The 18,371-nt window shown below is 43.0% G+C and overlaps 1 protein-coding gene across 1 annotated transcript in view; it reads left to right on the top strand.

Annotated features, from left to right (window-relative positions):
• ADARB2 (adenosine deaminase RNA specific B2 (inactive)) overlaps positions 1-18,371 on the top strand; it is a 320,373-nt gene that overhangs the window by 266,569 nt on the left and 35,433 nt on the right. Inside the window, exons 5-6 of the mRNA XM_037386933.1 lie at positions 6,805-6,973; positions 13,952-14,103. Of these exons, the coding sequence (XP_037242830.1) occupies positions 6,805-6,973; positions 13,952-14,103 (321 nt within the window). The remainder of the gene's footprint in view (positions 1-6,804; positions 6,974-13,951; positions 14,104-18,371) is intronic.

The following is an 18,371-nucleotide window of genomic DNA, read 5'->3' as shown; positions in this document are numbered from 1 at the left end:
AAAGATTTACATATTTAATTTTTGTACTCTTTCCTGCTGAGTCATACCCTCAGCAGTTTTGTCCCTTTTTTTCTGATTCAACTCCACTTTGGCAACCTCCTGTCCATTCATTTGTGGGCTGGGAAATCCTCCTTGTGAATGAGGGTTACTGGAAAGTCCTGCATAGATCTTGCTAAACTGATTAGTGCAACAGTCCTTTTTCAGGTATCTGAAGATGTGATTGAGCAGTTCAAAACTGGCTTGTATCAGAGAGGGATTTTTCTTCCAAAGGAAATGAATTTGGTTTTTGTTCTCAAACCCACACCCCATGGTATTGGGGGAAGTTTACTGTGCCTGGCTGAGAAAGGAGCACCACGGCTGCTCTCAGACAATGCCCTGGCTCTTGTTTCCAGCACAGAGGGATCAGAGGTCACAACAGAGAGGACTGGTCCTCTGTCCCTGCCCATTCACTGACAGAGATGAAGAGCACTGCAGAGAATGACCTTCCCCAGGCAGTGCCTTCGGGGCAGGATTACCCAACACATTAATAAAGGAAGACAATACGAGGGTCTCAGAGGCTCCCTCTGCACCCTCTCTTTTCACAGAAATACAATATATTCACTTTCACATATCTCACAGTTTGACGTCAGGAAAAGAAAACCCTGCACAACTCCAGTTTTTCAAAGACTACATTTCATTTATACCCCAAAATATCTCTAACCTCACTGCCAGCCACTTCTTCGCTCCCGATATTTGCTACCTATGCAATTGCCTTTTTTTCAGACTCCTGCTGCTACATTTCATAAGCCCTTAACATGCTTCTTCCTTCCCAGTTTTTTTTGTCAGACACTTTTTCCCATCAGCTGCTCCCACCTCCCTCAGGGCTTCTTCTCGGGACACTCAGTTGTGAGCTATGGGATACAGCTGGGGTGCTCACTGAAGTGCCAGGTTCCCATTTGTCACTGAGATTATCACAATCACCACCACTGGTACAGTAGAAAATGGAGAGAAAAAATGGAGTTGCAGCAGAGTCTTTATGGCTGGCAGATAAATGCATACTGTTAATAGCTATATGCATATGTTAATCATGCCTGCTGTACACAGTTCTTCATTTATGGCTACATATTCCCTTTTTTTTTTTTTTTTTCAGTCACGAGTGTGGCTTTGTTGTCCATGCAGAGCTGCCTGTGTCAGGAGTGCATATTCTACATTGAAACTGAAGGGCAGGGTACACCATGCTACACACCCCAGTCCCTTGATCCTCAGCTCCCTCCTTGCATGTGCATCTTGATTTCACACCCCTTGAAACCTCAGAAAAGAGTTGCTTGGGTTATAGATACATCATCAAGCTACGGGGCAAATGGACTGATAGACCTGGTTAAACATATCCCTCACTTCTAATCATAGACCTACATCTGTGAGAGCATTAACAAACAGGGAAAATATTTTCAACTTCTTTTCAGAGAAACGTGTCCTTTCCTTGCTTTCTCTCAGGGAGGAGATGGGGAAAAGAGCTCTTCACCTCTTTTGCAGTAGCATTTTGCATGGGGCATTGCCCACTGCCTGGCAGTGCAGTCCCTCGCAGGGCTCTGCAGGGGTGCAAGACTGCCCACAGCATGTCCTCACAGGCAGCTTTCCCAGCATCACTGCCCTTTCACGCCTAGACTATCTCTTATTGCAAAGTTAAAACCATTCTAAGGATGTGGCAGAACTACTAGGGAAGAAGATAAGAGAAAATAATGTGGGACTTGTCAGTGCTATGTAGCGTCAAGAAATTTTGCTTCCCTAAACAAACCTGAAACAGAAACCTGAACTTACTCAGAGTAGAGGGTATTAAAAAAAAAACCCAAAAAAACAAAACCACAAACCTCCTCTGTGATCAGAACTCTATTAAGCTGCCTTGAAAATTATTCCAAATACACTTTTTTGCAGATAACAATAGACAATCCTTTTGACTGATTTGTTAAAAAAGGCAAAGGAAGAGCATAAAATTATTGCTTATCAGAGAGAGAAACAGCACCGTTTAAAATAACATGAAATTGTACCCCATGAATTATTCACAAGGGCTGATGTTACACTATCATTATTTCTGGCTTTCCTTTTTACCACATAGGATTTTGTGTCAGCTGTCACCAACCCAATAAAAAAGGTGGGGTTTTTTCCCCCCTTTTTTTTTTAGTTAATCAAACCTGTTTTTTTCTGATTATTTTTTCTAATTTAAAAGGAATATATTCCAAGCAGTGAGTTGTCTTCACAGTGTCATGTTGAAAAAGAAGATAGATTTCATTACCACTAGCAGGGTCTAAAACATGCAGAGAAATAGACGTTTGCATAGTGACTGGTGTTTCTTTACGTGTTGCACCAGCTGCTGAGAAGCTAAAGTGTGATCCCAGTTGTATGCTGGTATGAGCAGTTGCAAACTCCATCCTGTTCAATGTGAATGAAGCTCAGTGAATTTCACAGAAGCTCTCAGATAGACAACCAACGTGATTCCGCTTTCTGATTGCACGTAACAGTCAACACCTCTTGCAATTACCTAGTGATTTTGATTTTCCTTTTCCAACACATAAATATGCAGGACTACAGATTCTGTATTATGGTAGGTCTTAACGATCACAGCACATTAGAAGTGACAGTAACTCTATTAAAGTCAGTAGAACCACTGATTAGACTGGCCAAAACTCTCTGGTTTTATTGGTAGAGCTGTGTCTTGAAGCAGATGGGTGTAGACAGTTTGTGGCTATGGCTATGGCTATGGCTGACTTAAAAGCACAGCTCATAACCGTAGTCTGTAAGACGTCAGCCAGTCCTCTCTATCCAGCCTATCTGCTGGGAAAACCTTATTTTTTCTTGCTTACTGTGTCTTCTGTCAGCATCTTTCTGAATTATTTCTATTGCAAGCTTTTTGGCTGCAGGACTGATGTTTTGGGAGGCCATGTAGAGAAGACGGCATTGTTTGCTTTATGTGTGTAATAGCCCAGCTCAAGGCAATATAACCATCCATTAATATATTAATATTAATACAAACAATTATCCTTAATTGTTCTGGGGGGAAAACTGGGAAAAAAGGTTGAACATCAGGAGAATTTTTGTGGAAGGCACCGGGTTTGCTTTGCTTACCATCTTGCAAATTGGGGAGTGCGGATTCACACATGGTTTTTGGTTACTTGTAATAAGAGAAATCTTACTACAAGCAGCTGTCTACAGTTCAGAAAGCTGTACTTCTGCTGGCGGTCTACAGGTCTTCAGAGTTCATGGAGAGAAGCTGGCAATGCTGAGGTGTAACGCGGACTATCCAAAAGCAAATATCTAAAATAGGCCAAATGAACCACCTCCCAGGAAAATTCCTCTCCTTTGACTACACAGCTTACAGCAATTAGCTCAGCTACAGACATCTGAATGCTAGTTATCCAGAACAGCTGAAATGGATCTCACCACTGGTGTCAGCAAACAAAGAGGCTTATAAGAAAACCTCTTTCTTTCCAATGGCTCACCTGTGACATGAAAGTCAACAACAACTGTGACTGTTGTTCTATAATGCAACTAATTAATTGACCGAATCTTTGGAAATAAAAGGCAGCAAATCCCCTTCCCCCTCTCCCAGCTGTCCCCGCCAACACAGCATTAGCCAGGACCCAGCCAATATGCTGACACAGCTCCTCAGTTCCCTTTCCCCTGCTCCATTTCCTTTTCAAATTGAAAACTATCAGGGGTCTTTAGGCAAATAATAGAGACCTAATGCAGGTGCCTGTTATAAATAGTTCACTAGTTACTTTTAACCTAATGTCTCCTCAAACATTACTTCACAGAAGGTGGTGAGGGGATGAAATGCCTCATGAACTCCGACAATCAGTGGATTAGGAGTTAAGGTCACAATAATGTAGCCCATTTCTTCTTGTTTGTCAAATGACCTGAGCACAAATCCCTGGGTCTTTCACCTGAGACTGGCTCCCCTCAGTAAGAACATGGGTCTTGGCGAGAGCAGTCCTCACCTGGGATCGTACACACCTAGTCAGGGAAGGTGGTGTTTGGCTGGTGGTGCTAGGTTAGTGCTAGTTTAGGATTTTACCACACCCAACACTAGCTTTCCTAGGCACAACTTGATGGTGTGCTTGGTCTAGATCTGCCACATGTCTAAGGTTAGATTAATCAACATTTAGGAGGTAACTTGGCATTCATATATAGAAATCACTTGAGAAATTTGAAGTATTCTGCAGGCAAAATAAAATAGGAAGCAAACATTAATAACAAGAGTTACTAATGACTGGTTTTTATGCAAAACAGACAATGTACAGAAATGCCTATTAATTCTGAATCACTGAAGCAAGTATCTAGGCTCAAGAGTTGGAAATGCTGCCTAAAATGCCAATGTGATCAGTCAATGTTAAAATTTGCTTTCATCAACTAGGCATCACGTGTCCTATTCTCAGAGACAAATTCCTTCTGTGTTCACTGGAAATAATATCAAGCATTTCACAGGGGATAAAACTCCAAGTCTATGTGTGTACAAAACAAGGCATGCAAGAGGACAATCTGTTAGCATATATGCTCCTGAACACATCAGGCAACAGTCAGGTTGTTGGAAATATTTCTCATCACGCTGGGTGCCCCCACATGCAGCACTGAACGGTGCTACATTGGTCACAGATCACTTTCCCCATTTGGCTCCCCAGTGAGGTGTAAATATTTCAGAGCTAATGCATAAGTCATGTACACCTGTGTTTCTGAGTACCACAGTAGTGAGACGTAACTCTTGGGTATTTCTGAGCATGGAGGAACATGGGTTATTTTCTGTCATTGCAAATGGAAAATACATGGAGATTTTTAATGTTTAACACCCAGGCTGGTTCTGCAAATTCTTGGAAACCATTGCCTGTAGCCCCAGGCAACATCTAAGTGATGTTCTGCAAACACATGCACCTTGCCAGGACTGCCAGACACCCCAGGCTGTGTCCACATGTGACTACCTGCTGGGTCCCATACCACTGAAAGCCAACATATGGAGTTAATTCACCCAAAAATGAATACCCCAAGCACACTTGCTACTGCTGTGTGGGTGGGTGTCGCTATAGCAAACAACATCAGAGGGATTCATATTATTGCTGCATCAATAGGGGTTGGGGGCCTCTGTTTAATTTCTGAATAAATTTAGACCTCACAGAAATTTTTTTCATCATTTTACGAACATCTCAAACTAGAAGAGGGAAAGAGTTAAGCTTATTTATAGATAAAATATTTGAAATAATAAAAGGCATCACAGTGCACTGGACTGATGGGGAGGGGTGAGTAAGGTATAGCTCCTGGAAAGCAGGAGAGCAGGATGGCTGCCCCAGATGGTTTGCTTTGTGTTTGCAGAGCCTTGTGCTTTGACTGTGAGGTGAAGGGAGAGATGAGGAGGCACATTAGGGGTATGCTAATGTAAGGAGAAGGAAGCAGTTGGTCTCACTGCCCTGAGGAGTATTGACAGGGGTCCTCAGGTGCAAGCAGAGAGGCTCATAGGTTTCTGAACAAGGAATTGTCTCCTGGTGTATTTCTGCTGCACTGAGGAAAATAAGACTGTCCACATCGGTAAATAAATAAAATAGAACAAAAACAAACAAAAAAAAGGGCAAAAAAAGCTGATTCTTATCATGTACCTTCCAACCAAGGAAAATACTATATACTGTTCAGGAAAGTATACTGAGTGGGACTTAAACATAGTTGCAGACAGGGGCTCAGGAAATGTTTGGTGTTAGTCCATGTGAAAGACACAGTTACCTAGATGGACATGTGTCTGATCTAAAGATATCCATTATTTTTCTCATGAAAGTAGTGACCCTTTAGCAAAGTGACACCAAAGCAATTCTGATGTACACACAGTCATCGTGTACAATGTCAAACACAGTCCAACACTCTTAGGCTACTTTGTCACATCTAGAAGAAGCACCCATCAGCCAGAAAAATCCTCTTTCTCCAAGATCTGCTCCTTTGTTCTTTGGTATTCAGAAAAATGCATCCTGAAATGTGCTGTGCAATAAGTGATTTCAGCTTGGGCTCAGTTCATTCTTAACTCTTCTTTGAAATTGTCCACAGGGCTGAATGAGCTACATTTTAGAGTGAAACACAGGTCCCATTGAAGTCTGTAAGCATTTTTCCACTGACTCCAAAGAAATCAGGATTTAATCCTAGAAAGTGTCTACCTGGAACAAGAAAAGCGTGCCTTTCAATTGCCATCACCATTACTTGGAGCGGCAATGGAAGAATAAAGCTGGTCTCAGTGATGAATGCTCCATCCCTGAGACTGCAGTGGAAAAGGCACCAATGTAGCTGCTCTTGGAGACATGAAAAGGAAACCGGACTGAAAGCCAGATCTGTTTTTTCTCCGAGATTTTAAAAAAGCAGCTCCAGAAGTGTTGCTTGCATTTTATTTAGTACTTATAGTGCAACAGCAATGAAACCTAATATTACAGGGAGTGTGTGTTCCCACTAGAAAATATCTTGAACAGCTCATAAAAACCTGGCCATTTATCAGCACTGCAGGAGATCTTTATTACCTCCCTACAGCGTATGCTCTCCTATGATGCAGTTATTGATTTAACAAGTAAACTTCGTGGCAAGCTTTTATCTTGGAATTAGTAGCAAGACTGAAATAGAGCCTTCATTATTCTAATAACACAGAGATGTGAGATTCCTGCATATTCCAAAGGCCATATCATCACCTTAACAAGCATCCCATTAGGGCTGTCTGGGCTGCCACATCAAAGCGTGGGCTGTGAGAACTTTAACAATCATGATATCATACTCACCCCCGGCAATTTCACAGCCCTTTTGTTTTTCTTCCTACAGGTTTGGACATCAAGCAAGCTCAGGTTATTGTGCTGTCATCGGGTACCAAATGTATAAATGGGGAATACATTAATGACCAAGGGCTTGCGGTCAACGACTGCCATGCAGAAATTGTGGCAAGAAGGGCATTTGTTCACTTCCTCTACTCACAGCTGGAGCTACACTTAAGGTAACTGAATTCTGTTGATGCTTGGGGAATGTTATATGGCCTTCAGTGGAACAGATCTGTCCTCCAGACATTCGAACTATTTGGGGTTTTATGTTGTTGTTTCCAAGTCTTTAGCTGATAAAGGACCGATACACTGCACAGAAAAAGATGAGAGTTAGATAGTTTAGAGTGTCGGGTCATGAGCTCCTTTACTTCAGCTGATTTTCTTTCAGTAGCTATTAGATATGACTCATAAAGTTGGGGTTTATGAAGCCTGATGATTTTGTACAAATCTTTATGTGCAGGCTTATTAGCACCATTCACTGGCCAGAGACTGAGAGGGGGTCATTTTGCTCACTACAGCTGTTTTGCTGTCTTCCTTGCTGCTGCTGAAATATCTCAAGGGAGTGATTTATTGATCATTAATGCCTTCATTGACTCCCTAGAGTCAATAGTACAGTAAACTTTGTGCCAAAGTGCAAGATGCCATCACTCACTCCTTCTTTACCATGTTTTAAAATGTAGAACCATTACAGAGGAATGATCATTCCTGTCTTCAGCCAAACCCACCCTGTTACCATTTAAATTGTTAACGGGTCATACACTTCCTGAAAGCTGGTAATGAGTGGGGTACCACAGAGGTCTATCCTGGGACTAATCAAGTCTATCAACAGTCTGGAAAAGGCTATGTAGCGCTTGGTTAGAAACTTTGCAGAGGACACCAACCTGTGGGGAGAACCAATTGATATGCTTGAGGGCTGAGCTGGAGGACTGGGCCAGCAGGAACTTTGACAGAAATCTCAACAAGGACAAATGGAAGTCCTGCACAAAGGAGGAAAGAACTACCTGCAACAACACAAGCTGGGGTTTTACTGGCTGGGAAGCAACTCTGCTGAAAAGGGACAGGGTTTTTAGGCAGGCAGCAAGCTGAACATGACATAGAAGTGTGGCTGGTGGCAAAGAAGGTCAACAGGATCAAGGCTGTATGAAGAGTCAGTCAAGGGATGTGATCATCCCTCACTACTCAACACTCATTAAACCTACATCTACAATAACATGTGCAGTTTTGAGTCCCACAGTACAGGACAGACATCAACTATCTGAAGCATGTTCAGCAGAGGCCACCCAGACACTCAGGGGCCTGTGTGGAGGGGCTGAGGGAGCTGGGCTTGTCAGCCTGGAGGTGGGATGGCAGACCCAGCAGAACATATGTCAACAATACAATGGAGGTGGCATCTTTACCAAAGTGCACAGTGGGATGATGACAGACAACAGGCACACACTGAAACAAGAGAAGCTCAGTCTGAATATTAGGATAAACTGTCTGCGTGGGAATAGGCAGCCAGTGGAACAGGCCACTCGACAGGGTTGTGCAGTCTCCCTCCTGTCTTGCAGGTTTTTGAAACCTGAATGGATAAAGCCCTAAGGAACTTGGCAAACTGCTTTGAGCAGAAGGTTGGGCTAGAGCCCTGAGGTCCTTTCCAGCCTGAATTATTGCATAAGCCTATGAATACTGAGCAGAAGTGAAGCTGAGGTGGCATTTCTTATATGGAAGGAACCAAGTAATGAAGGAAGCAAGGACAAAAAACAAACAAACCCCCCTTATCTATAGGTCATTCTCCTGCCCTCCATTCTTGCTTGCATTTTCATGTGACTTTATCTGAAGGCCATTAACCTTAGTGCAAAAACTCCTTTGACTTCAGAAGATTTTGCATCAGGTCACAGACACAAGGATTAACCTGAGCAGGATTGTGTGTTCTTGTGAGCACTTACTATGCTGTTGCACTGAAGCAACAATAATAGGAATAGTGGTTATTTTCACTTCAGGCTGGAGTTGAAGACAAGAGAGTATATCGAGTAGATGAGCTTGACTAACAAAGGGGGACAAGAGCCTTGAAGGGTTTAATCAAAACCAATATTCTCTCTATTTCAATCTGAATTGCTTTCAAGTTTACATTAAATTATTATGTTTTCAGCAGTGTAGCAGCCCTAGTACTTGCTTCGTGCTGTGGTCTCTTGGGAAACAAGTGCTACCACTGTACATTAAACTATTGTATTGATTCACCTCCCTAACATGTTCAGTCATATTATTATTTTATTTGGATCAATGTTAACAGTCTTTTGTTAAAAGAATCCTCAGTGCAGCACAAGCTCTGTTGACAATAACTTCAAATCACTCTGTTCAGCCAAGAGCAGGCACCACTGCTTCTCTGACCAGCACACACAATAAAATTCTCAACCAAAATTGTCAAGGATAAGCACCTTTGAAAGACAGAGATGGAGATATTATCAAATCAGATTTTGCTTCCTTAAAGTCTGTAGGGAAGCAAGGCTGTGTGTTATAACACATTCTTCAATTCTAGTATTTATTGCTACACTCAGGTGTATGCCATCATCAGAAGCTTTGTCATATGGTGAGAAAATGGGAGTGTTCAAAATTAAATGAAAAATGCATTTTGTGCACAATGGAGTCACGTTTACCCCTTTTTCTCTAGAAAAAGAGAGACAGCTCCCACTCGCAGATAAATCACATGGTCCTACCACATAGCTAAAAGGACAGGGTTTTTAGGATAAACATGTTAACTCAGTCCACTGGGACCCCCTGCACACCAGCTCCTCAAGCTTGGGGGAGACACAAATGTGGCTTCTGCATTTTCATGCATTTACATTAACCTACCCCAAATTAATGTCCTCTCCCAGGCCAGGAATCTGTTGCACAAAGTCACATATGAACAGAAACTCTAAAGATGGTTCCCTAATGCAAAAAAAAAAAAAAAAAAAAAAAAAAAAAAGAATGCAAGCATAGCAAGCATAGTTCTTGCCTCAAATAACTTAAATTTTCCATTCCTCCCTATGGAACAGGCAATTTTGCTGTGTTCAGATTATTCCCTGTTTTCCACATGGCTTCCTCAAACCAGCTCTACCTGCTCAAAGTGATCTCTGTAGCTGGATTTCAAACTTCAGGTATTTGCAGCACAGGAATTATTTTTCTATATGATGCTTTCCTTGAAAAGGAACCACTTTTCCAGAATTTACAAATAATAGCATTGACATCAGTAAAAGCAATACGAGTACTTGCCTGAATGTAGCATGAAGACTTCAAGGGACAAGCAGGCTGGAGAAAGCAAGGGCCAGGATAGAGAACTAATGTCCAGGAGAGGTGGATTCATTGAGTTGAATTTACTTCATGACACCTCACTTGAGATGTCTAAAACTTAGTTGAATGTGAACTAGATCCTCAAGGATCCTTTTATCACCAGCAGAGAGAGATGGGCATCTCTGGACTGGGACTCAGCAGACCTATTAAAGTATCTGTTGTGGGTGGGATGAATTGCCAGGTACTGCGGCAAATTTTTCCCCACTCCTACAAAGAGAGCATAGGGTGACCGCTTCAGATATATAAACTGTAGAACAGTCTCATCCACAAGACAAAGCTGAACCAATATGTAAATTACCTTTTTTTTTCCTTCTTTTCATATTGCTAAATGTTAGAGGGGTGACTTTCCTGACTTTTCTTGGGAGAACTCCAGAATGGGAACTTTATCCTCTCCAAGAAGCAAGAGTGACAAATACTTCAAAAGGAAACTTTCTTTCAACAATTCATTGTCTAGAGGTCGAGTTAAATAAAAGCTAAAAACACAACTAAAACCTGACAGCTTCTAACCAGTCTGATTAAAACCCTTAGCCCTCCAAGATTTCTTTTTTATGACAACCATAATCCTCCAGTTCTCAAGACTTTTACGAAAAAGATGAAAAGTAACACATAAGTTTTCTAATATACTAAAGAAAGACAAGAAAGATCTTTTGAGAAGCTTTTTCTAAAAATCACCATCAAAAAGTACACAAATACCAAGTTTCATTTTCTTGCAATGATGGCAGCCAAGTTCCCATTGATTTCAGTGGGATTATTTATGCCAACTGTCCAATAGGGAAGCACAGAAAATCCAACTCTTCTTTTTAAAAGAAAAATAAAACTAATAGCCTGTTCTTAAAATAAATCAGCACCATAGCAGTCTTGCTGCTGTAGTGGCCTTGCAGGTGCCAGAGGGATGATTTTACCTGAAGTTAAGTTTTTCCAGCAAGTCAGATGCAAACTACTGTTTATTTTATACATAAAAAGCAAGGAATAGTCTTTCCCCTCCCCCCCCCCCTCAGGAAAATGAGCTGCTTGTTATACATCTACTATTTCTTACTTTTGTCCTACTAACCTCCTAATGGGCACAGTTCCTTCCCTTTTAAGCCTGCTGTTAGTTTTCTTAGGATGCCCTGCTGTAGCATGTAGTACTAGAAACTTCCTGTACGTGCTAAATAAAAAAAGCATACATGCTAAAAACAGCTCCTCTGCTTCTCTTTTCAAGAGTAAGGCCTTGTTTCAGCAAAACACTTTGCATATATTAAACCATAAGTATGTTCAGTACCTTCTTGAAGTCAGCTCAAAACATATGCATGTTATGCTAAATAATGAACTTAACCACCAGATTAGAATTTAGCACATTCTTAAATGTTCCTCTTGAAACAGCCTCAAATCCTACCTCTCCCTAAAAATTAATAACAGGCAAAGGATTAGGGGCAAATTCCGCTCTTTTAGCCACTGCCAGCATGTGGAAATGACACTTTAATGCCACCTCCTGAATGACTGACATCTGTGAGATCACTGTGGGCTTCTCTCTTCATTGATTTGTGTAGGTGTGTGTGGCTGTGCAAAGCATCTTCACAAAGGACTTATACTGCAAACTCCTTCTGCCCCTCATAGCTCAAAACAGCTCTCCCAGAGGGAAGGCAGAAGTGTACTGGTGCTGGGGGAGAAATGACTTTGCAGAAGTGAGTCTCATGCTCCACCCGGACCATTGTTACAAGGTCCCTGGGTCCTCCCGGGCTTTGAAATCCTCCAAGCATCCCATGTACGAGAATCCCTGCTAAGCCACGGCAGACAGTATTGCAAACCAAACTCTTTTTTAACAATACTCTCAGAGTTTTGTCGTTAAACTTATTCAGCCACTGTGCAGGAATGAATCTCATGTCTGAGTTCAGACCCCAGAAGACCATCCCAAAGGCAGGTCAGGACCATATGTGATATGGAGGATCTCAGCCTGCAGGAAGAACCAGACTGCCTTGTCCTCCAGCCCTGCCATCTATTTTTAGAGCAGCTGTCCATCACCCAACCCATCAGCCACACTGGCCCCAGACCCTTCTTGGTACTCGGGGAGAGGGAAGAGAGCAAGGTTAATCAGTGAAAAACAACAACTGGTAAAAACAGGATGGGTGCTGATTACTGTGAAGTCCTGAAATCCAGCCCAAAAATGACTGCTCCAACCTTGCATAGCAACTGTTTCTAAGTACTGCAAGCTGCCCCCCACTCTGGTGAGGTTTAACATAATAATAGCAGACATTAAGACTGCACAGCTTTGTATTCTCCCAGCTGATTTTGCAGTGAATTATTTAAAACTAACTGCAATTGCTCTAAAGTCCAAGCAGCAGGACTTACAGGTATTTTATTATTTCAGAGGCTTGTATCAGAGAGACAATATAATTAGTGCAGTTGGGAAATTCCACCACAGCCAGCAGAAAATGAAGGAGCTGCATGTGGCAACCCCGGCTAGGCAGCCAGTGTGGCTCCCTGTCCCTGACAGGCGAGCTAATGTGCCTGTAAATTCCTCCTGACAGCAAACGCATCCTGGCATCAAAAAATGACAAAACACCCAAACCATGGAAGAGTGACAGCCAAACAGCTTCAATAGCACAGAGGCTGCACCGGGAGAAAACAGGCAGAGGCAGCTTGGATTAAAGCCAAGGACTTGCTCCAAGGCTGAGCAGAAAGCACCCCTGTTTACGCTGACAGGAGGCAGAGAAACCAGCAGAAATCACCTTGGTTAATGGGCTGTCTTACAGTGAATTAAACAAGTAGGATTCTGGCTTATTAAGAGCCTCCTAGGAAAGTCATTACCTGCAGGTGCCGTTCTGTTCAGAGATATTCCTGCAAAAAGACCCTTGGGTTTCTGAGGGAAGGACCGAGGCGTCAGAGGGAAAGGAGTCTCATTATAATTTCACTAATCACATTTTCACCTTCAAAATTGTAATCATGACCATCACCCAAATATATGTATTAGAGGCAGCTGCCTGTCAGAGAAATCGCCCCTATCTTCCCAAATGTAAATCATCTGAGGAAGCGCACGGCAGCGTAGCCCTAATGCGAGCTATTGCTGCAAACTGCAGGACTGGGAGGATTTGGCCTCCCGGGCAGCTGTTGCTAATGGAATATGTGCGCTGTGTCCCCATCTAGCTGCTGAACCACTGCAAAGATAAAAGCTTCATCTTAATAAGTATCTTTTTCAACTCTGCTGAGAAAAACCCGCACAAGTTTTTTCCCCACTTCTCACGATGGCTTATGGTTTCCAGAAATGCCAAGTGACCAGGAGGACAGTGCTGGCTTAGATGGAGCGCTCGTAGGTGGCTCTGGTTGAACGGGGAAGAAAAGCAATGCCTGGGGAGCAAGGAGAGTTGGCAGGGGTTGTAAAATGTGGGTGCTTCAGTACAGGCCCTTTTCAGTGGAGCATACAAACACACATCTCAGCTGCAGTGATGTTAATGGGATTTAAACACGTGCCTGGGCATTGTGATGAGCAGAGCTGATTTGTTCGCATGAAAGACTAAGAGAACTTTTCCTTTCTTCATGCACCAGAACCTCTTTAAAATCACTGTGTTTATGCATCTGTGCATGTGAGGAAAGAGAGTTACCCTTCAAAAATCCACACATTTTATCATTAGAATATATTATAAGTAAGCAAATCAAAAGCATTTTGACACTTTTGACCCCCTTTACACATTTCTTCACTTGGAGAAGCTTACTGGTTTTCTCTTGTTGTCACTAGGCAAAATATATGATGCCAGGTACTAATAAAAACAAACAAACAGAGGGAGAAAAACAGAGAGAGAGGGAGAGCAGAAATGTTTCTGATTTGGAGTGTAACAAATGACCTGGAACCTCTTTTGTGATCATAGCAAACGGCGAGAAGACTGGGAGCGATCAATCTTTGTGCGATTAAAAGAGGGAGGCTACAGGCTGCGGGAGAACATCCTGTTCCATCTGTACGTGAGCACTTCACCCTGCGGAGATGCGCGCCTCAACTCCCCCTACGAAATCACAACCGACTGTAAGAAAAAAAAACTAAAAAAACTTCCCTCTCCTTTTTCATCTTTGCATGGGTTTTTTGTTTTTGGTTTTTTTTTTTAAGGTCAGTCCTTTCTTTTTTTTTCTTTGCTTGTGGAAAATGTTTCACTTGAGAGCAGGAACACCATGGGCTGTTTGGTGCACACACTGTGCAGAGTGTGCGTGTCTGTGCAACTGGTGCTTGCTCCCACGTACGGGGGGAAGGTGGGCAGGGAAAATCAGAGCTGGGCAAGGCAGTGGGAGGCTGTTCTGCATGCCTGAGGCTCAAAGGCTCATCTAGGGAACATGTCCCAAATAGCCTACATTGCCTTCTAGGAAATGCAACCCCAACAGTAAACAAATGCCTTGGGAAGGGTCCTCACGAGCAAAGAGATCCCTGAATCCCATAGGCTTACCCAGAGGATCAGGGTTCAGACAGTACGTACTGGTTGAAGGGCTGCATTGACATTATACCTGAGCTGTCCAGGCTGCAGTGGCTGGAGTCTGAAGCAGGTGATGGTACGATACGATACGATATGATACAATACGATACCATACGACACATCTGTGGTGTTGGTTGAAGACCACACTGTCTTCAGATACTACCTGCCCTTGCAGCAAATAACGTTAAGAAAGACCCTCCCAGGCCATCCTGCCTATGTCAAATCAACTGCGTAGTCACTGCACAGCAGATGGGCTAGATGTAGTCCACCAGGCCAGCCTTGGAGTCCCTGGGTGCATACCTATAGCATTTAAGCAGAAACATGGTTTTCCAGGGATTTCTCCTTTATGAGGTGATCCTGCAAGTGGGATAAACAATTCAGGTCTTGAGCCAGTGAGCCAGCGTGTGCCACAAAGAGACCTGCAGAACTTACTGTTCATGAAGAAACATCCCATCTCCACCACATGACCCAGCACTCTCATCTTGTCCCCCCCTAAACTTGCATGTCCCTGTCATTGCCCTGCCATCACAGACACACGTCTTTATTGTATTCCCACTGCACCAGTTTTGCCCCTGCCTAGCCACAGGGAATGCCCCCAACAGGGACAGGGGGCTCGAGAGGTCTGTGGCTGGTTATCAGATGTGTCTGTCACCACATGATCCAATGCACAATGCTCAAGGTGCACTCGGATCTCTGCCCCTAGTCATGCATGCATTTTACAGTGCTGTAATACCCATAGTGCTGGCTGCTAAATGTACATATAATGAGAAATAGTCCTTGCCCTGACTACCTTGAATGTGAATCAGGCAAGACAGAAGAATGGATGGAGGAGGAAGCATAGACACAGAAATGTAAAATTAATCATCCAAGGTCACACAATGACCTAACTTCCACACAGGCAAATCCATCAGAGAGTAGTTTCAGTCCCGGTTCTTATTTGTACAAGTTATTTATTAACAGTTAGGTATTATTCTCCCCAAACTGGAATCTTTTCGTCATGTGTGAAACAGCAGCTTGCTGGGGCAAGAAAGCAGAATGCACCCATTGGGGAAGGAAATACACTTCCTTACCCAACATGATTTCTACATTCTGTCAGCAGGGTTTATGCAATGAAGAAAAGGAAGTAAATGTTCAAATTGCAAACAGCAAAATGGCAGGTTTCTGATGAGTTACAGAATGAGGAGACATAGCATCATCTGAAAAACAGAATAAAAAATAAAAAAGGAAGTGCCTATGAATATCAAAAACGAATGGTGATTTTTGGCCTCCTAGTTTATGTGTTTATCAAGAGATATCTAAAAAGGCCTTATACTTGAATAAAGGCCCTCATGCTTTCCAGAAGACAGGCTTCCTGGTGCACCCCTGACTTCACATAAGAAGTGGAAGCACCAAAATCTGTACTTATTTTTAAAATGTGGTCCATTCTCGAGAATGAGAGACCAAAGGCTCTACCAGCTATGTATAACTCTACCAGCTATGTAGAGGCAGCGCTTCTTTAGATAACAGTACAGCCAGGAAGCTGTGTTTAAAGATATATATAATCACGCAATGCCTGACACATACAGTGTCACAGAAATACTTTTCCTGTTGGTTATTACACCAATTATTGCGCCAACACAGAAGGTGAGGCAGAAAGGGCTGTGTAGCTTACCCAAGGTTACACAGTGACTCAGTAGCAGGACTTCAAGGGGCACCTCATCTGGTTTGAATTCACTCTTTTAAGCAGGTCTCTCTACCTTTGTCCTGTGTTCTTAAAATAATTTAGCACTCTGTAAAAAGCCATATTGCCAAAAGCTGTCCTTCAGTGAGATAAGCATTTCCTTTTAGCTTACATTATCCCAGAGACATCTGGGAAGATAAGTATTTTATGATGTTTATCATTCAGATCTTCTCTTTTCTTTTTTTTTCTTTACTAAAGAAATAACCTTTCTTTCATCCAGTAATGACAAGAAACTCCAGATGAATGCTGTTTCATTTCTTAAACAACAAAGAAGCCTCTCCTAGAGCTAGCGCAAGCCATCAAACATTACTGATTATTCTCTAAAGATGCATTAACATTTAAAAACTGTGTCTCGCCATGTGGTTTCTGGTTTTGCGAAGGAGTATGATAAGCCTTTATCAATATAGGGAATGAGTAAAATCCACTTCTCAAATCTCTTTCCAAAAATTTCCTATTATCCACCATGTCTTCCCAGTACCCTCAGGGAGGCCTCACATTTCCTTCTTATGAGCTTTGTTCTGGTAAGGGAGGAGATAAGCTAGCAGGCACTTGAAACCCAGTTTATTTCTTACTGGATAGAGCAGGGTACCAAGTTAGCAGCATGTGTAAAAGTCTGACCTTACTGCGGTTCGTATGAACAGCTGCAATGCAAAGGACAGGTCCAGGGAGCCTGCACCCATGCCAGGTTCATGCAGAGTAATAAGAGATTAGGGACAAAAGGATAAAATCTCACTTTGATTTGCAATGATGCCTTTCTTGGATCAGAAATTGTTTGTTGATACATCCTTGGGCAGCTCTAAGAGAGGCAAAATCTAGCTGGACCGGGGCTGCTCTGAGCATGGAGGGGGTTTTAACTCTTTTTTGGTGCCTATATGTCAGGAGGCTGGAAGAGCTTATGGAGAAGTTCAAGTGAAAATGAAGCTTTGGGAGAGGCAGGTACAATCCAAGAGAGTACGGGAGAAGGGTGAGGGGAGAGGTGCAGGAGCAGGTGACAGCAGGAGAGGAGACCAGCCAGGGTCCCTGGCGTTGCAGCAACAGGATGCTGGGAAATGCCAGAGGGGTTTCAGATAGTTGTGAGAGTTTTTATGGGTTTCTCCTGGGTCATTCTCTCTAGCCAGACTCCTTCCCAAGACTCTTCCCATCATTTTCCAAGGTCACCCACAAAGCTGTCGCACAGCTATAGAGTGAAGAGGCGGCATGTTCCCAGTGTCCTCATGACTCTAATTGCTCCTTCATATACTCAGCTTCTGCCCCTGTTTCAAATCAGCACTGTAGGTCAGGGAGCCTGGGACAACACCTCCTTTTCTGATTCCTTCTCCCTTTGTGTACACCAGAGTAAGGTATGCCCCGACTTCTTAGGGCGCATTAACCTGGGATTCCTGAAGGTTTTGAGGGGGCTGATACTTTCCCATTGCAGCACACACACTCCAGCTCATGAGGTGGAGCCATGGGGGCAGCTGCTACCCCTGTGGTATTTGTCACATATTTTACACCTTCCCCTGAATCTAGGGCCAACCACAAAATAATCAAGTCCTTGATCTGCTGAAGTGCCTTCCTAGCTGAAGTGCCTTCCTAGCTAATTTAGGGCTTCTTGACTCATTGGCTTTTTTTTTTTTTAAGAGTCTCTTGAAAAGCAAAATGAATTGCTTAAAATATGGAGCTAATAAATCCTCCACTTCCCCACTCCTCCTTCCCTGGCAGGATTTTACCTCATTGTCCATCTTTCTTCTAGAGATACACTCTCTTTTTCACTACACAGACTGCCAAAGAGACGAACAGAATCTGCCCCAGGGCTTGTCTCCATTCTTCTCCCCTGGGCTGCTTTTCTATCTCTTGCTAACATGCTGTATTGCCTTGTACCATTGACTTCTTGATAGCCCAGCTCCTGTTTTATCCCACATTCCCTTTAGGTCTGAAACACACCATTGCATCTGCTCCACATGGGGTCTTCCTCCTGCTTGTCTATTAACCTACAGCTGTGCTGAAGCTCTCATGCACACACATTTGACAGAACTCTCATCTAAACAGGATCCACTTGTAACCACGTGAGCTGGATCATTGCCTTGGTAGGTGACGGGATGGGATGTGCAATCCAGTTTTCGAAGAAAC

This window comes from Falco rusticolus, chromosome 4 (assembly GCF_015220075.1).
Source record: "Falco rusticolus isolate bFalRus1 chromosome 4, bFalRus1.pri, whole genome shotgun sequence".
Classification (NCBI taxonomy): Eukaryota; Metazoa; Chordata; class Aves; order Falconiformes; family Falconidae; genus Falco; species Falco rusticolus.
Note: the sequence above shows the minus strand (reverse complement) of the source record. Positions and strands in the feature narration are given on the sequence as shown.